At 39.9% G+C, this 16,452-nt stretch overlaps 1 protein-coding gene across 6 annotated transcripts in view; it reads right to left on the minus strand.

Annotated features, from left to right (window-relative positions):
• LUC7L3 (LUC7 like 3 pre-mRNA splicing factor) overlaps positions 1–16,452 on the minus strand; it is a 23,776-nt gene extending 7,324 nt beyond the window's left edge. For all 6 annotated transcript variants that reach the window (XR_011135594.1, XM_068914181.1, XM_068914180.1 and 3 more), the window contains exons 1-9: positions 16,056–16,452; positions 5,947–6,013; positions 4,971–5,010; positions 4,587–4,731; positions 3,249–3,323; positions 3,059–3,163; positions 1,561–1,722; positions 740–1,023; positions 14–174 (exon numbers count right to left, since the gene is read on the minus strand). Coding sequence is in view for 5 of the 6 variants with exons in the window: in XM_068914181.1 (XP_068770282.1) it covers positions 14–174; positions 740–1,023; positions 1,561–1,722; positions 3,059–3,163; positions 3,249–3,323; positions 4,587–4,731; positions 4,971–5,010; positions 5,947–6,013; positions 16,056–16,154 (1,138 nt within the window). In the remaining variant the exon portion in view is untranslated. The remainder of the gene's footprint in view (positions 1–13; positions 175–739; positions 1,024–1,560; positions 1,723–3,058; positions 3,164–3,248; positions 3,324–4,586; positions 4,732–4,970; positions 5,011–5,946; positions 6,014–16,055) is intronic.

The following is a 16,452-nucleotide window of genomic DNA, read 5'->3' on the forward strand; positions in this document are numbered from 1 at the left end:
CACACAAACATACCTTTTTCTTTTGACTTCCTGTCTTGTTCTCTCTCTCTGCTTTTGCTTCTGTGCTTGTAGGATTTCCGATCTCGACTTTTTGACCGTCTTCTGTCCCTACTGCGAGACCTATGTTTTCTTTCTGATCTATCATGGCTTCTGCTTCTTCTTCGGTCACGACTCCTAGCATTTACAGGAAATTGGAATATGGAAACGTCAGCTGATATTGTCTCACTCAGTAGACAAAAACTGCTACTGATTTGAAGTTTTAATACAATAAGTATTTTGCCGAAGAGTAAATATTTAAAACAAGACTTGGCATACTGTACGCGAGCATCTCTCCAGACATAAGATCTGTCTTTGCTTTGCCTTCTTCATTTATTCAAGCATTCAACCATACAGTTTAATTCATAGCAGTGGATACTCTTAAAGTCCAACTTGAGGACAGGGGGAGAGGGAGGGGAGAGAAAGAAGCACAACTCTATTCTTTGGGAACATCTGTCTACTCAAAGCTACTTCATAAAGTCACTTCCACCACAGTGTTCTCATCTGCTTCCAAAGATGGAGAAAAGAGAACGAGCACGTAGCAAAACCCGCTTATCCTTAGAACCGGTAAAGGATGTTCCCACTCAGAAAAACAACAGTGGAGCTAACAAATCAGTGATGTGACTGACAGATCAAGTCCCCCCCCCCCCCCCCAGCATTTTTACATTTTGAAGAAGTTACACGAAAATACTTTGTCGCATACCTGCTTCGCCTTCTCTCTCTGCTTCTTGATCTTTTGTGGTCTCGTGAACGGCTGCATCTTCTGTCAGATGTTCTGCTCGAATGTCTACTACGAGAACGACTCCTTTTACGTCTCTCTCTATCACGAGCCCTTTCTTTTTCCTTTTCTTCTTCTTCACGTCGTCTCTTCCTTTCCCGCTCTTCTCTTTCCCGTTCCCTCTCTTTCTCTCGCTCTTCTCGCTCTTGTTTCTCTTTTTTTAACCTGTCATCACGGTCAGGTTCTTCTGTTCTTTTCCGCAACTTTTCCTTAAAAATAAGGAAGTTCACAGGAAGAAATTAGCATTATTCAAAATAACTTAGTAAATCATTCAATATAACTTAATTTTTAAAGATCTTAAGCTTCCACATCCTCAGATTATATAACATTAATTGTTTTTTTCCTAACACTCAAACCAAGGATAGCCTGCATAAAAGCATTTCCAGAAATCATTTGGAGCAGTCCTAGTTCAACAGGGTGAAACTGGAGTCCTTCGTCTCGGAGAATATTTTATTCCGGTCATTTTTATAAGAACGCAGGCCGTATTATAGTTCTTTACAAAGGCCACAAAAAGTTTCCACCTAATCTTAAACCTATTACAACGCTTACGATTTAAAAAAAAAAAAAAAAAAAAAAAGTCAGGGCACGCACAATGCTAAATGCAAGTTACATCTGATTCTATCTAATTTTTATGTACTATCTTTGGAATATTTCACATATTTGAGAAGAGTCTGCTGGTGAGCTTTCTGATTACCAAAGAAAAACGTCAAATAATTTTTATGTTGAATAACCAAACATACGCTTACTTTTAAGTCTTCTACAGTAGCTTTTATTTTGGCATAACCCATGTGCTGCTTTCCCATCAAGTGGTCATCTACCCTGGACTGTGCATCTCCTACAATTAAAAAGGCTCCACAAACTTCACAAACTTCCATTTGCTTTTCTTGAGCTGCAAAGCTCTCAATTGTCTGTAAAAGAAAGTATTAGATAAAGCACAAAAAAAGTTTTAGCCAGACACCAGGGAAGAGAATTAGAATTTTACTGTTACTGTTGTCAAATCCTAGGCCACTACTGAAAGCTGACATTTGTGATTGCATGCTTTGACTTTGGAGCATCACATCCACTAACAAGAACAGGGCAAAAAAGGCTACGCAGGCCTGTTTTATGTAAACCATGAGTAATTACTGAGAAGTCACTTAGAAGACGCAGGAAACAACCTTTTACAACAAGGAACATGGTTTAAGGGGTATCTAGCCATATCTGCAGTTTCCTTGTGGCCTCGGGATTAAGGGAAATAAAAATCTTTTTTTCTTCTTAAGATAGTTCTCTGACATCAACTAAAACTTATGCAGGATAACAATGAAATATGTCTCAAGGATGAAAATCCTACAGTATCCCACGATGAAATATGAAAAGGAACATCGGGCTTCTACTTAAAAGGACAGTAGCAAAAATAGTTGACTGTTGAAACAAACATACTGAGAAGCACACCGAAACGTAAACCCAAGTTGATTACTGCTATGCAACGTTCATTAGTCATCTAGTGTGAACAAGATATTCTTACTTTAAAAAAAAAAAAAAATCATAGTGTGGACATGCTATTAAACCCTGAGATTCCATATTTAAACATAAGCTACTTTTTGCTGCCAGGAACTTGCTACTTAAAATGTTTGCTTCAGCTTTTAAGCTATCACATGGACACCTGCCTCCAATCTCTTGAAATATTAAGTAGTAATTAGTGTATGTAAGCCATTTTGGAAATTAAAAACTGAAATTCAAACTGATGGAGAAAAAGCTTGTGGGGTACAAGTAATATGTGCAGAAAACAAACAAAAGGTGTCAGCTACCCTTAATTTTAGGATGTCAAAGTTTCGACCAGAAAGCACCAAAGAAAGAAGGATACACACGGGGAGGGGGAAGAAGCGGCTGAAAAGTTTCCACATAGTGGGGAGGGGAAAACACCACAAAACAAAACCAAACCCAAGAAATTGTAACTGGACAGAACGCCCTACAAAACGTATTGAAGTTTCAAGACGCATGTCTCCAAGTCACCGGTAAAAAAGAGAATAAACTGCAAACCCACCTTCAAGACTGCTGTACAAATAATTTCATAATTTGCGCGTGAACCACTCAAGGCAGCATACTCAACTGGCACACTGGATTAACACTTAGGTTTAAGCATTACTATTTTCTAATAAATTCTGCATACACTTGCGTGCCTTCAACGCAAGGACAAGGTGATTAAGTGTACTGCTGCACTAAGGTCCGAGATAAGACTAACAGAACTGCAAACATATCACTTACTGAAGTTGTAGACCTCAGCAACTCTCTTTCTTCTTTCAACTGTTCAACAAGTTTCATCATTCCTTGTGCCTCTTCCACCTTCCCTTCTGAACCTAGCTCCTCGATCTAAAGAATAATAAAAAAAAATGATTATAGCTGTTAATCAAGTAATGAAAGGAAGAAATCTCATGTTACAGCAGGTAAAACTTACCTGTTGTAGAAGTACATCGATTTTGTCAGTTAACACTTGAATCTTCTCTTCATTTTTACCAGTTGGTCCAGCCGCCTGCTGAACAACCAGAATGTCACGTTTTTTTCCGATAACGACACGCGCGTATGTATTTTTACATTCCGGAGACACTTTGGGAATAACCTCCTCCTGCCTCTTCTCCCATAAAAACGTACTAGTAGTTTAATTAGCATACAATACCCCTCAATAGTCTACTCCACTATTGCTGAATGGAGCAAACTATTCGCACTGATTCAGTCTAAACCAACAAAAACGTTCAAGTCCCTGATCCACAGAAGACGAGATGTCTAAATTCCAGGTTCCAGACTTGGAATCTGAAACTGTCATTCATTATCACACATCTTTGCACACACTCAAGTAGGATTCAGAAGTTCCTTAGGTGCTGAAACCTAGCTTCTGAGAATAAATGCCAGAGGACTCTCATTTCTTCCAAAGATGTTTGTTAGCGGTATCCTCTCCGTAGACTGCCTGAATAGACAGTTTATGTGCCCTACTCCACAGCTTTCGACTGAGAATACTTTCCATAGCTCCTTCTGAAGGAACTGCACTTTGCACAGAATAACAATTGGGGCAAAGAGGAGGAGCAAGACTACATTGGCAGTCAGGGAACTAGCACAGCATAGGCCACAGTCACTGCTCCAAAGATTAATCAATCCTGGGGCAAGAAAAAGTGGGTGAAGTGAAAAGGTAAGAAAGTTTCTCCCAGTCAGGTAAAACTTGTCATCCACAGCTGTCTAGAGTGCAGCACTGAACTGAGAAAAGCTGCACAGCATTATTCCTTCCTTTCTTAAACCTTTGTGATTCTTTTGTGGTCTGCCTCACACCATGCCTGTCAGTGATGGTGCCGGAGCAGACGAGGGCTGCTGTGTCAGTGTGGCAGCTGCCTGTGGGATTTACCTGTACCAACTGCTGAAAGACCCAGTACTTACCTACCTCAGTAACATCACTGTACTATTGCTTAATACGAGAGAGAAAGAACGTCATCAACTAAAGGAGCAAAGCTTAACGGAGGTAGCGGGGGGATGGGCAGCACTGGACAGAATTAATGGTTTCAGAGAGGTGAGCACGTATTCTGAGGAGACTGAGATGGGGAGAGCGGAGAGGGACTCTTGCTGACTGTGTGGCCATTCGGCTCATCCGTTAGGGCTAGATACAATCTGCTGCTACCAAACGAAGAGTCTTATCTAATGGGAATCTTCCAGAAAACAATACATTTTACCTGATGAGACTAGGCAAAAAGAGCACAAAGATGCTATCTAGAGGAAAAATTATTTGCCTTAGTGATTCTTCTAGACTTACCCCCGAAGACTGTTGATTCTGTGACAGCGCCAAACGAGCATGGCCTCTTCGAATTCTGCGTTCTACTTCAGCAAGTAAGCTTTGTAAATAGCGTAAGAAGTCTCTTTCATAGCCCACTTTCATAAAGCGAGAGCTCTTCTCATACCTGGCAAAACAATTTTTGAAGCGAAAGCTCAAGCGACTACATAATATACAAAAATAACGTGAAAATTGCAGTGTTTTAAATTACTGCTTAAAGTAACGAAGGTTAGAAGTTAAATAAACTTTTATGTAAATCAATAAAGCAATTAAGTGCTAATGGCTTCCACGGTTTTTGTGGCTTTTAGGAAACGTCAAGCACACTAAAAACGTTATTTGCGTTAACATAACAACCAAAATACTTACTGTTTACGTAGATTTTCGTCATGAATTTTTTCACAAGGACCTAAAAAGACCACACAAGAAGTTTAAGTTTGCATTTTGAATGCCATATTCATGTGCCATCAGCATTTGTTTGTGCATCATGACTGAGCAGAGTTTTAAACATTTCCCAGAGAATAACTCAAGAGTGAAGTTAACGCGCATTAAGTCTGGCCTTCTGCGCCTGCATTTCTGCTTGCTTTGCTTGGAGTTTGAAAAATACATGGAAGAAAGAACGTCAACATGGAGAGATTTCTGAAGGACACGTGAACTTGTCGTATAAAACAAAAGTTTCGGGAGAGAAGGTAGTTTCAACGAGCGCTTTGTAAGCTCCAGACACGACTCTTTTCAATTGGCTAATTAAAATGTTTATCTTAAAAGTACAATCAGGAAGTAAGTGGTCTGTGTTCATGAAGGGCAGTCACGTTAAAATTCCCCCACCTTTGCTAATCTGTAAAACTCTTTTCTGGACTAGGGACGCAACACAAACAATAAGCCTGTTTTTCCTCGTTGCCTCTTCAAAACTACTTAAGTTGCCCACATACCAAAGCTTGAAAACTACTATGAATTTAGGAAAGGCCTTAAGTAATAACAATTACAGTAAAAGAGTGCCTCAATTCATTAATTTATTTTAGTATGAGCATACATTTTTGCACTTAAAACCCAGTCAGGTAGCATAAAATAAACCAGAAGACAACACTTTTGGAGGAAGAAACCACCCATGCCCAGTAATTTAGCTTACTCTAAGAAAAAAATACACATATATTTTTCACATAGAGGAAGCAGGGTTTAGAATAAATACTGCTCATATTAAATTTACTTAATCACTGGCAATCCTAAGGAAAGTCTATTTCTGAAGTGTTATGAAAGAGCATAAAACATTAAGAACGCAGTTTACAAAGTAAAAGTTCAGCTGCGATCACATATAAGTGAATAAAAACTGCAAAACGTACATACTTACCTAAATCAGAACGGGTATTTGTAAATAACTCAGCTGGGCAAAATCCACAAAGGTAGTATTTACAAACCTGACAGAGGGGGAAAAAAAAAAAGAAAAAGAAAAGAAAGAAAAGAAAAGAAAAAAAACAGGCATCATTTTTCTCCTCATGAATTGGCATTTTAGGTAATCACTTCTAGCTTCTGAAATACAGCATAAACACCACATTCTGCAATTTTTCTAGGAATTTTATGCACATACACCCCTAGCTGTGCTTAACACAGTGGTAGCAAATGCTCTAAGGCACACCCTAATAACAAAACACCAAAAAAAAATAAAATCTTACTTTCCATCGTAATACACGGTATTTGTTTTTCTGCTAAATATTTAAGATTACAGTAACGTATCCTCTGTTTATAACTGCAATATACTATTTGATATTTCCCAAAGGAACATAATCTGATTGGACCATTTAAGAACATTTTCACAGTTTAAGAATTTCTCAGTAAACCTACAAGGGGTGAGAATCTCTGCTACAGAACAATGAAAACAAGTTCTTCTTAACTTGTCTATAATGATTTTGTGTTCTGCTTCCACTCCTTCAGTGCTACGGTTTGGAGAACAGGAGACATGAGGATTCACACCTAAGGTACCGCCTCAAGGAGGGCAGATTCTGATGTCAATTAAAAATCTTCAGAATACACAGCAGACTATCCAAAAGCTTTTCCATATCTCATATAACACTTGCAAAATTCCTACTTTAAGAATTATGAGCAAAAAGAGGTTGTTTACCTCTTAAGACAGAAAAGGTTCATTTTATCCTGATTTCTTGCCAAGTGGGAAGGGTTTGTTTCGTTTCTACGTAGCCTATTTTAACAGTAGCAATTCAGATTTAACAATAGGAAAATAACACCAGGATACTGGGGGGGAGGGACACGACATAAAAACCACAGTCATCTAGCCAAGAGCTAGTTAATATATGGGATAAAGATAGCTTTTATTAACAAGGTTATTCACCCTCACCCATGAATACTGCTTTAGCTGATCAAGTTGGTCTGTTCTTGAAGTTCATAAACACAGAAATATCTCCAGTCTCTTTATCCATCAGAACAACCAAAAAGATAAAAATCGGAAATATTTCCTCCCCTAATGTCACAAGCAACCTTAAACAATTATTCACTAGACCCTTCCCCTGAAGCTGATTGCCATTACCTTAAAATAGCTTAAGTGTTAATCGAAGACGAGCCTGCACATTCTTCTGATATGTTTTGTTACACAGATTTTTTTTAACCTATTTGACAAATCAGTCACAATAATTGCTACTGTATGCTACAACGTAGCCCCTACAATTATTCTAATACAAGCAAACAATTACTGGAAAGAACTATCAAATTCTCCCTGCGCTACTCTAAGAGGGAACATGTCCACAATCCTTATAATTCTAACACTCACAGGTATACTGTGGACAAAGATTTGCCACATATTATTTCCTAAAATACACTTCAAAAGTATTTTAACAAATGAGGACGGGGACAGACACCCAAAACTCACCCCACGTGAACCACCTCACTAAAACGCCAGTGACACCCGTTGTTTAAATTAGCTCAGTCCAATTTATTTTTTTCCATTCCAACTGCCAGACTGCAAATCAGACTATGGAAGTTAAAATTGGACTGACTACTTTACAGATTACACAGAAACACAGTTAAGGTTTACACGACTAAACAAGTGATTAACCCACGGACACACACACAAAAATGTGTCTGATTTATTATATATATGAACAATGGTCCTGTGATCCAAGTTAGGACGTTGCGGCACTAAAATAAACAGACAGTAAAAATAACTTGTCATGTGAAGTACCATTTTTATAAGCATGACCCTACTCAGAAAGTGAATGTTAAGAAGTATTTATTATTCTTTGAAAAAAAAAGCTACGATATTGTTCAAACACAAAAATATAAGACAATTCACCAACAGTAAACTGTCTCAGGTCTAATTGGTAAAGAGCCTTCTTATGCGATTAAGCACAGGACTTTATCTCAAAACACTATAGTTAGGTCTTGCAGTTAACACGCACTTCTTTCTTCCCAAGTTTGCAAAGCCTGAGAATCAGTGGAGAACTGCAGCAAGATGGGCCAGGGAGGGACTACCTCTCTCTTTAGCGTAGAAGGAAGAAGTGTAGTGTAAGTATATTAAGCTTCCCTCCACTTCTGAAACCCTGACAGCGCTGATACTGAAGCGATGTCTTCAATGAAGAGTTGGTTCAAATTACTTGCACTCCAGCTAAGTCCTCTACAGCTAGTCAAGTTTGAGTGATGGCAGCTACACTGAAGAACGAAACCCCTGACCAGTGCAATCAGATTAGCTAAGTGATTCTATTACTACCACATTACTAGCTTGAGCGTCAGAAGCAGTCAATGTTCAACTCGCACCCTTTGAGAGGCAGCCATTTTAAAATGAGATTAAACTGGGATTCAGCACCACTTTGCTCTAGAGAGATTTTCATGAATGAAAAGAATCTCCGGAAAGGAACAACACCAAGGTTATACGTGGAAGTAGCAATGCAGAGAAAAGAAGCTTTAAGCATATATCTTATTGAACACAATTGCTGTCTCAAGAGTGGAATGATTTGGTTACTTCCTCAAGTCCCTCAGCTTTTCCACGGTAAAAGAGCGAGCACTTTTTGTCTGGGGTGAGGCCAGTTTTCCACGTTTGCTGCCTTTATTTTCTAGTAACTTTTGCCCCTTTTCCACTGTAACGAGGAAAGATAAAGATGGATTCAGCACACACGATCGATGCCCACCTATCTCAGTCTGCAACTGTTTTTTCCTGAAACAACTCCAATTTCGTCTCAAGTTTCTCAAAATAACATGAAATGAATATGTAATAAAGGCAAGCCTCTCTCCAAGAAGTTTGAGTTTCAAAATTATGCATACATTTCCTTTCAAAATGACCTTAAAAAAAATTCCTCCTCCTTTCTTTCCTTACTTCTCCCTCTTACATCTGCCTAGTTTTATCCGGAAATCTCACTGGAGAACCAAAAAGGGCAAACATAATAAAAGACTGAAACATAAGCTACACATTTTTGAGAAAAGAGCTGTTTAAAAGAAATTAGTTTGGACTTGTTTTTAAGTCAGTTAAATTACAACCCTGACAAACATTTAATATAAAACGTAGTGTGATCATATTGTCACCACTCACTTCGAAAACAAGGAGGGAAAAATAAAAAAAGCTATAGTTTAGGTGTTGTCACTGTAACATTTTTACAAAACAATGCCATAGCAAAAGGGCGAGAAACCTAGAACTAAGGTTTTGTATATGTTAGCAACCAATAATTAAAATCTTAAGCTTCTTTGTATCATACAAAAGCTATATAGGGCATAAACAATAATACTTATCAAACAAGAGGAAAAGGTATTTATCTGAAAAATATGAACCTACATTTGGAAAATTTGTAGTACAAATAAAAATGATGGACTGTAGAATTAAAAAGGCAGATACATTCCGAAGACAACCTTGCAGCTGCCTGACTCCTTTTCATCTGCTTCAAGTTCTGCCTGTGGAAAACAATGAAATCCTGGAGAGAACCAAAAAAACTCAAATGATTGTACATACTTACTCAAATAGGTTACAGTGACAATGGATGCTACATTAGATTGAATGATCCAGAACAAGAAGCATCTTGAGAAGTTACCCAAGCAAAGCTTACTGGGTCTGCCTACAATTCGGCATCACTGCAAACGTAACAGTACAACATCTAACCATGCAGGTTTCACCTGCGATGAGAAAATTAAGCTCTACAGTGTCAAGACCAAATCTCAAGTGACAGAGCTCTCCAGAACAAATGACAAAAATTCAGCACCTCGTAACGGGTTAGACCTCTCAGTAAAGTTGTGCAAGGACAGACTTTCCTACCCTTCTTTACAGGCATTCAGAATTATCTGCAAGGTGTTTGGCAGCAGGCCTTAAGAACATCTAAGCTCACTCTCCTAAGCGATTTATCAAGAATAGTTACAAACCAAGACAATCAAAGTAAGCACGGATCTGAAAGCAGCTCAATAAGCCAAGATAGGTGTAGACAGAGCAAGATGAAAAATGACTTAGGGAAAACTTTGCTTCAAGCAAGTAGTTCATAACAAACAATAGTATCTTGACTGTACGTGTTTGAAGCTGACAAGTTTCAGAAGCTTCAGCTATTTACTAATAGGGTCTTCAACTCCTCGGAAAGTCAGTCTTTAATTCACCTATATTCAACAAAATGCCTTTCTGATTATGATGCTATCATACATTCAGGAGTTTTACCAAAAAAAAAAAAAAAAAAAAAGGAATTCGTTTCCTTAACTCCTCTCATTTGAGAGAGCAAGACAACCTTTCACTTTTAAGACGCTTCAAGTTAGGAGTTGCTTGCTCTGAAAAGCCTTGTCTCAATTCTAGCACTGTACTTGAGACAGTCACACTTTCGCAAAACACGGGCAAGAGAGGAAAAGAGGGAAAAAAACCTACCTTCCTTTAATACCTAAATATTTCATAATCAAAGATTCTCCAGCAGGTTAAGAAGTGTTACCTGCCTAAATGAAGAAATCTAGCAGCACTTTAATTCAAAAATGGCTGGTTTAATCATATAGCTTCTTAATAAAAATATTTTTTTTACATATAGAAACTCACCTACTCTCCCCCACACCTAACTGCTGCTCTTTTTGTGAATTAATGTATCAGACGCAAAGCCTTGTCCTTCTTTATCAGAGTCAAGAGAAATGAGGAATATGTACATTTTCAGTGAAACTAAAAAGAAATTTTTTTTTCAAAAAGCAGACAGTCATTAATAGGAGTCCTGAAGTAGTCAACTATTTGGGGAGGAAGGGTATTAGTGGCTTGGCTAAACTTATCAGTTACCTTGAAGCAGCAATAGTTGATTATACACGTTTGTGAACAGCAAAATCAGAGAATTTTTTCTTTTTGGGAAATGAGGAGAAGATGACTGGACAAAGTCCAGTTTCAGATTCCCCTTTCTTCTCAGAAAGCTGCAACATCTCATTTTAACACCAAATTATTTCGAGAGACCAGTTTCTGGGACAAACTCCTGCACTGGTCAATGGGAATAGTATTCATTTCTTTCCACATTCTTTGTCTCCTCCCTTTTCCTTTGTCACCCTTACATTCGAGTATTAGGCTCAGCAAAGAGGCACTTCCCAAGAGAAATTTCAGAGATGGATTAAAGAATTGGCTAAGACATTGCAATTTACCAGAAAGCACAATAACAATAGTTACACAATGTTAAGCTGAAAGAAATCTGTAGAGTGTCTTCATGTGTAGCTTTTAGCTCGAAAGGTGCATATACCAGACAGGAACAGCTCTGAAATAAGTAACAACAGAGGGAGCAAAGGGAAAGTCGTAACAGGCAAAAAATGACAGTGGAAAAAAATAAAAATAGCTTAAATGATTTTATGAAGCAGAACTGCTAGGAAAAGCCACTTATCAGCTGACTGCTGCAGCTAAAATCTGTAGTTATCAATACATATACAGTAATACACATAATACAATATGCAGCTTATCCTTGTGTACATCGTATTTCCTATAAAAACACTAAGAAGTCGCAATAATTCTCTCCTAACCAGCTCTGGATGCAAGAGTGTCTAGCGAATTCCTTGACATTCTCTCCTGAGAGGCAGTCTGCAGAGATATGCTTAGAGTGGCTTGGAATATTGTTTCTGGAACAATTTTCTCCCTCTCTCCCACCTATTTCTTTATGCTCTTAAACTGATTTTGCTGCAACAGAAAAGCATCACTTGAGAGACTCCTGCCACTACTCCGAAATTTATCGTTCTCATTTAGTTTCACCTTGTGGTACCTTTGCCTTGACAGGGTGTAGATGCTAGTCAGCTGCACTTACAGTGGGTCTTCAGTTGTCAGTGATGAGTAACAGGAAGGGGCCAAGAAACGGCTGAAGAATCACAGAGCCATTAAATGACGGGAAGACATACTACTTGAAGCACATTGCCTCTATCATACCTAGCTTATCAGACTTTGCACTTAGCACAAGTCAGAAGTAATGGAAATACGTTCTATACTCACAGAAACAGAGCAACAGGCAATTTAAGATGGACATCTACACAAGTAGACAAGCAACCTCATTCTTCTGCCAAATTATACTGATGACTCTGCTACCAATAAGATGGGACAGAGAGGGGTGTTGCTGTCGAACTACTACAACAGGATTAGCCATAGCTTGCGTGTCAAAGCCCTTAGATCTCACATTTCAGTAAGACACTAGACAGGAATACAGCCAGGCACTTGGAACTTTCCATTTCATCATCTCGAATTCACTAATTCTCAAAATCTCTCTGAGGTGGTCAAGTAGTATTTCCCACTTTAAGGTTGACAAATAAACAGGCTGGCCAGCTCCTCCGGAGTTTATGAACTAATCAAGCTGTTGCCTATGTAAAGAAACTGTTAACAGTTCTATCCTATTAATATTTCTTAGCTAACACACTCCTATCCTGAAACAAGAAATTATTCCCTGATAGAGAAGCATAACTTTAATACACAATTTTATAAGCAAATTCTTTATGCAGACAAGTCCTACATGAAAAAGGGGCTGAGAATAAAGTCCAGCAGTTTGCGGCCTATATTCCAAAAACTAGAAAGCGCTCTCAGATATATAAGTGTTCTGAAATCTTTAAAGTCCATATGCACCAGATGCAATTTATGAGAAATGCCCCACCAACCAAAAAAACTAAGCCTCCCATCAGTTTTAAAGATGACCTTCTCATTAGTAATATTCTACCAAAAAAAAAAAAAAAAAAAAACAGTAAAGTCCTCCCCACGCCCTAAAATGAAAATTAAGTGCTAAGATTCTGCATGCAAAGCAAATTAGGTCTTCTGGCACTGAAGCAGTACACCACTCTTATAGTAAATAGCTAATAGCATTAAATCCTATTTTAAATACCAAATTTACACATTGAGAAACTGCATCCCTACTAGGGCTATTGCTCACAGCCATTTGTCCATAACTCTTCTCCGTCTCTCCCCACTTTCTGAAAACACGGCATTTTTCTTGAAAGATACATCACAATCTCAAAACACTCCCCTAAGCACAAGAAAACCAAGCACTGATTACCCATGCTATGAGACAGTCTGGGAACTTTCTAACAATACATATGAACTTTTGCATTGAACTTTTTTTGAGGTGAACAGGTAGCATAATAAAGTAAAAATATATGAACCAATAAAGTTCTGAAGCTACTGTTCCAGAGACGTACTTTACCTACTGACATCGCAGTAAGCAGAAAGTAGATTAAAATATGCAAGATCTAATTAATATTTCCTGCTGCATACAAAAACCCTTTATGCCAAACCTAAAGCTGATCATCCAAGATATATCGCAAGACTGAAACATACAGCGACTGGGATTTCAATTTTTTATGATTATAAGCTTTACTCATGTCAAAATTCTAAGGTAAAAACTTAAGCTATACAACAGGCTTTACAATACATGATGATCATCACACTTTTCATTACAACTGCGAATAAACGCTCAGCTATCATACACGCTGCTTCCACAGCTTCACAAAAGCCTATTTCTGTTGTGCATTTCACACCATCTTCCACAGAAGTTGTGACATCTACCTAAATGTAATTTACAAATGATAAATAGAAATTATAACCTTCCACATCTAAAATTTATGAAATCTTGATAAAATCTTAAATTTTGGAATGAGAATACAACAGGCTCACATTGAAAAAGGCTTTGTGTTGATAACAGGTATAATTTCACAAGTAACAACACTTATGTACATGTTTAACCAGAAAAACAAAACAATAAACAGGCAAACTAATGTTGCTAGCTGAACCTTATCTGCATTTCCTGACTTCTAAAATAAGTCAGCATTACTAACAAAACCCTTATTAAACCGATGCACAAATTTAAGCTGAAAGTAAAATACATTTCTGTGTTTTAACACGGGAAAGGTTTTGTTCTGAACTAGCCCACTGACTATAGGGATTTATGATAACATCCCTTTCAGAAAGGTTGCATTTAATGATGCTCATATAAACTTCATTAAAAAAAAAGAAGCAAACTCGGAACGAACACAGCAACATTTCCTCTTAGGCTGAAGGATCAACTCTAAGCCCCTACTGGCCTCAACAAGGACAGGGACAGCTCTCCCCTTTCTAAATCATCAAGGGAGGACTGAGAAGAAGAAACAAGGCACTGTTTCTGAAACAACAAAACTGAACAGCATCTTAGAGATGGATTTCTATGGTTTTGAGTCACACATTTTAAAAGAGTTTATTTTTCAATTTTAGGCTAAGGATTAAGTCATCTTAACTTGATTAAAGAGAAGGAGGCAAAAAATTCTTTCTCATCTTCAGAAATAAAACGAGAAACCCCTTATCTCCTCTACCTGCACGGACATGCCCGAAGCCATTTACTTCCTATTTCCAGGGTTAACCAACTCCTTTCCTTTTAGAGCTCAGAAAATGTGTAACTGAACACCTATCTGAACAATCACACTTGATTAAGTCAGGAAAAAAAAAAAAAACATTATTTCATTAATAAAACTTCCTGAGCTCAATTTCTCCTGATGCGTATAGCTTACCTCTATAACAGCATTTTTCAAGGAGAATTAAAAATTGCTTGGATTTACAAAAGTCTAGCAAGACAGGTATTTGTCCTTACATGTTGTTTTTGAGACAAATTAAAACTTGGTTTAGCCAGCTCTAAAATAAAGTAACTCTTGTTTGAAAATGGGAAATTCCCAACTTGGTGATTCAGACACAACTTTAAAAAGCCAAAAGCAAACATTTCTCCTGCCTCCCAACTTAACAACATGAAAAAAATGCTAAGGGGGGAGGAACACCACACATTTAAACTAAATGCTTTCTGCAGCTTTAACCACAACAACTTCGACCACACAAAAGATAAGTGAACTGTCTTATCTGAACTGGGACTCTCTCTTTCTTTTAAAATACAGCACAGCACAAAAATACATCACGACAGGGGGAAGGGAGTAGAGGGAAGTGTTTCAGAGTTTTCAAGTCACCCAAAGGGGCAGCTATGGCAACTTTGTTATTACTACTGATTTTTTTGTGAAATAAGTTCTAATACCAACCACAATGGATGTCGCTAGAAGCTAATATCCACTAAGATTTAACCACACGTGGGGAGAAACCTCACTCCAAAATAATATAAGAAAATCCTCTTCTTTTTGAGCAGTTTAAAGCAGAAGATGGATGTTATCACCCCATTGACAAAAAATTCTCAAGTACTACAAAAATAACAGCAATACTGTTTAGGTTTAGCCCTCCCACCCGGAAGTGCAGTAGGTAAGCTTTGGGAAAGTACAGAAGCAATCAAGTTTTTTACTTTGAAAAATCTTCAGCTGCAAAAGTCTTCTGGATCGTCACTGCGCTACAACCTTCACAGTTAAGTTAGCATGAATGTATTCTTCCGTTTCCTCCAATACCACAGTTAGGAAGAGATCCAGAGAAAACTTGTCTTTCAAACCGCTAACACCTGTCTTATCTCCCCTCATGCAAGCCAGCAGGCTCCAAGAAATTCTTGCTTCTACTACAGCTTCCCACAGTTCCCCCCTCCCCCCCCGGGAGATTTCAGCCATCGGCAGGCCTCTCGGAAACCCTTACTACCATTTGTCGACGCGACAGGGAGCGCACGCCAAGGCGAACACAGCCTCTCCCCCTTACGCTGAAACCCAAACACAAGGCCTCTCTCCTCCCATCAGCCCTGATAACAACGCAAGCCCTCTCGCACAGCTAAGCCATGGCGGGATCCTCCTCCCTCCCGGCCACCCAGTTCCTCCTCCTCGTCGGGCAGGCTCAGCGAGCTTCCCGCGCAACGGCGCGGGCCTAGGCCGCCCCGCGGCCGCCATGCAGGAGCCCCGCGGCCTCGGGGCGGGAGCCTCGCACGACGGGCTCCACCGGCGCCTCGGCCCTCTCCTCTCGCTAAACCTCCGCGGATCCTCCCCCGCCGAGACCCCGGCGCCCCCTCGCTCCCCCTCCGCGGGCCCCCACCCGCGGTGCGTGTCGCGCCGACAAGACCCAGGCCCTCGGCCGGAGGGGGGGGGGGGGACCAGGGGAGGGAGGGGGAGAGGCGGCTCCGCTTCACTCACGCTCTCATGGTCCCACCGCACGTTGCTGCGCTTCTCATCCGGGGCCAGGTTTCTATCCCGGCCCATAAGCTCATCTAGGAGCTGGGCGGCCGATATCATGGTGTCTTCCTGGCCGAATACCTCCCCGCCGGGCTCCGCCGCTGCCGCCGCCTCTCCTCCCCGACTCGACCGCGCCGCCGCTGGAGTGACAGAGACAAAATGGCGGCGCCGCTCCTCGCCCTGCCCACAATGCACCGCGCGCCTGCTAACCGCCTCTGGGGCCTGGCGGGGGCCGCCGCCGCCTCGCGATGGCGGCGGGGACGGGCCGCGGCGGCGCTGCCCCGCGGTCGGCGGCTTCGCCGGGGGGGCGTCCCTCGCAGCCGGGACGTGGCCAGGCTGGGAGCCGGGGCCTTTCCTG

Source organism: Struthio camelus, chromosome 19, assembly GCF_040807025.1.
Source record: "Struthio camelus isolate bStrCam1 chromosome 19, bStrCam1.hap1, whole genome shotgun sequence".
NCBI lineage: Eukaryota > Metazoa > Chordata > Aves > Struthioniformes > Struthionidae > Struthio > Struthio camelus.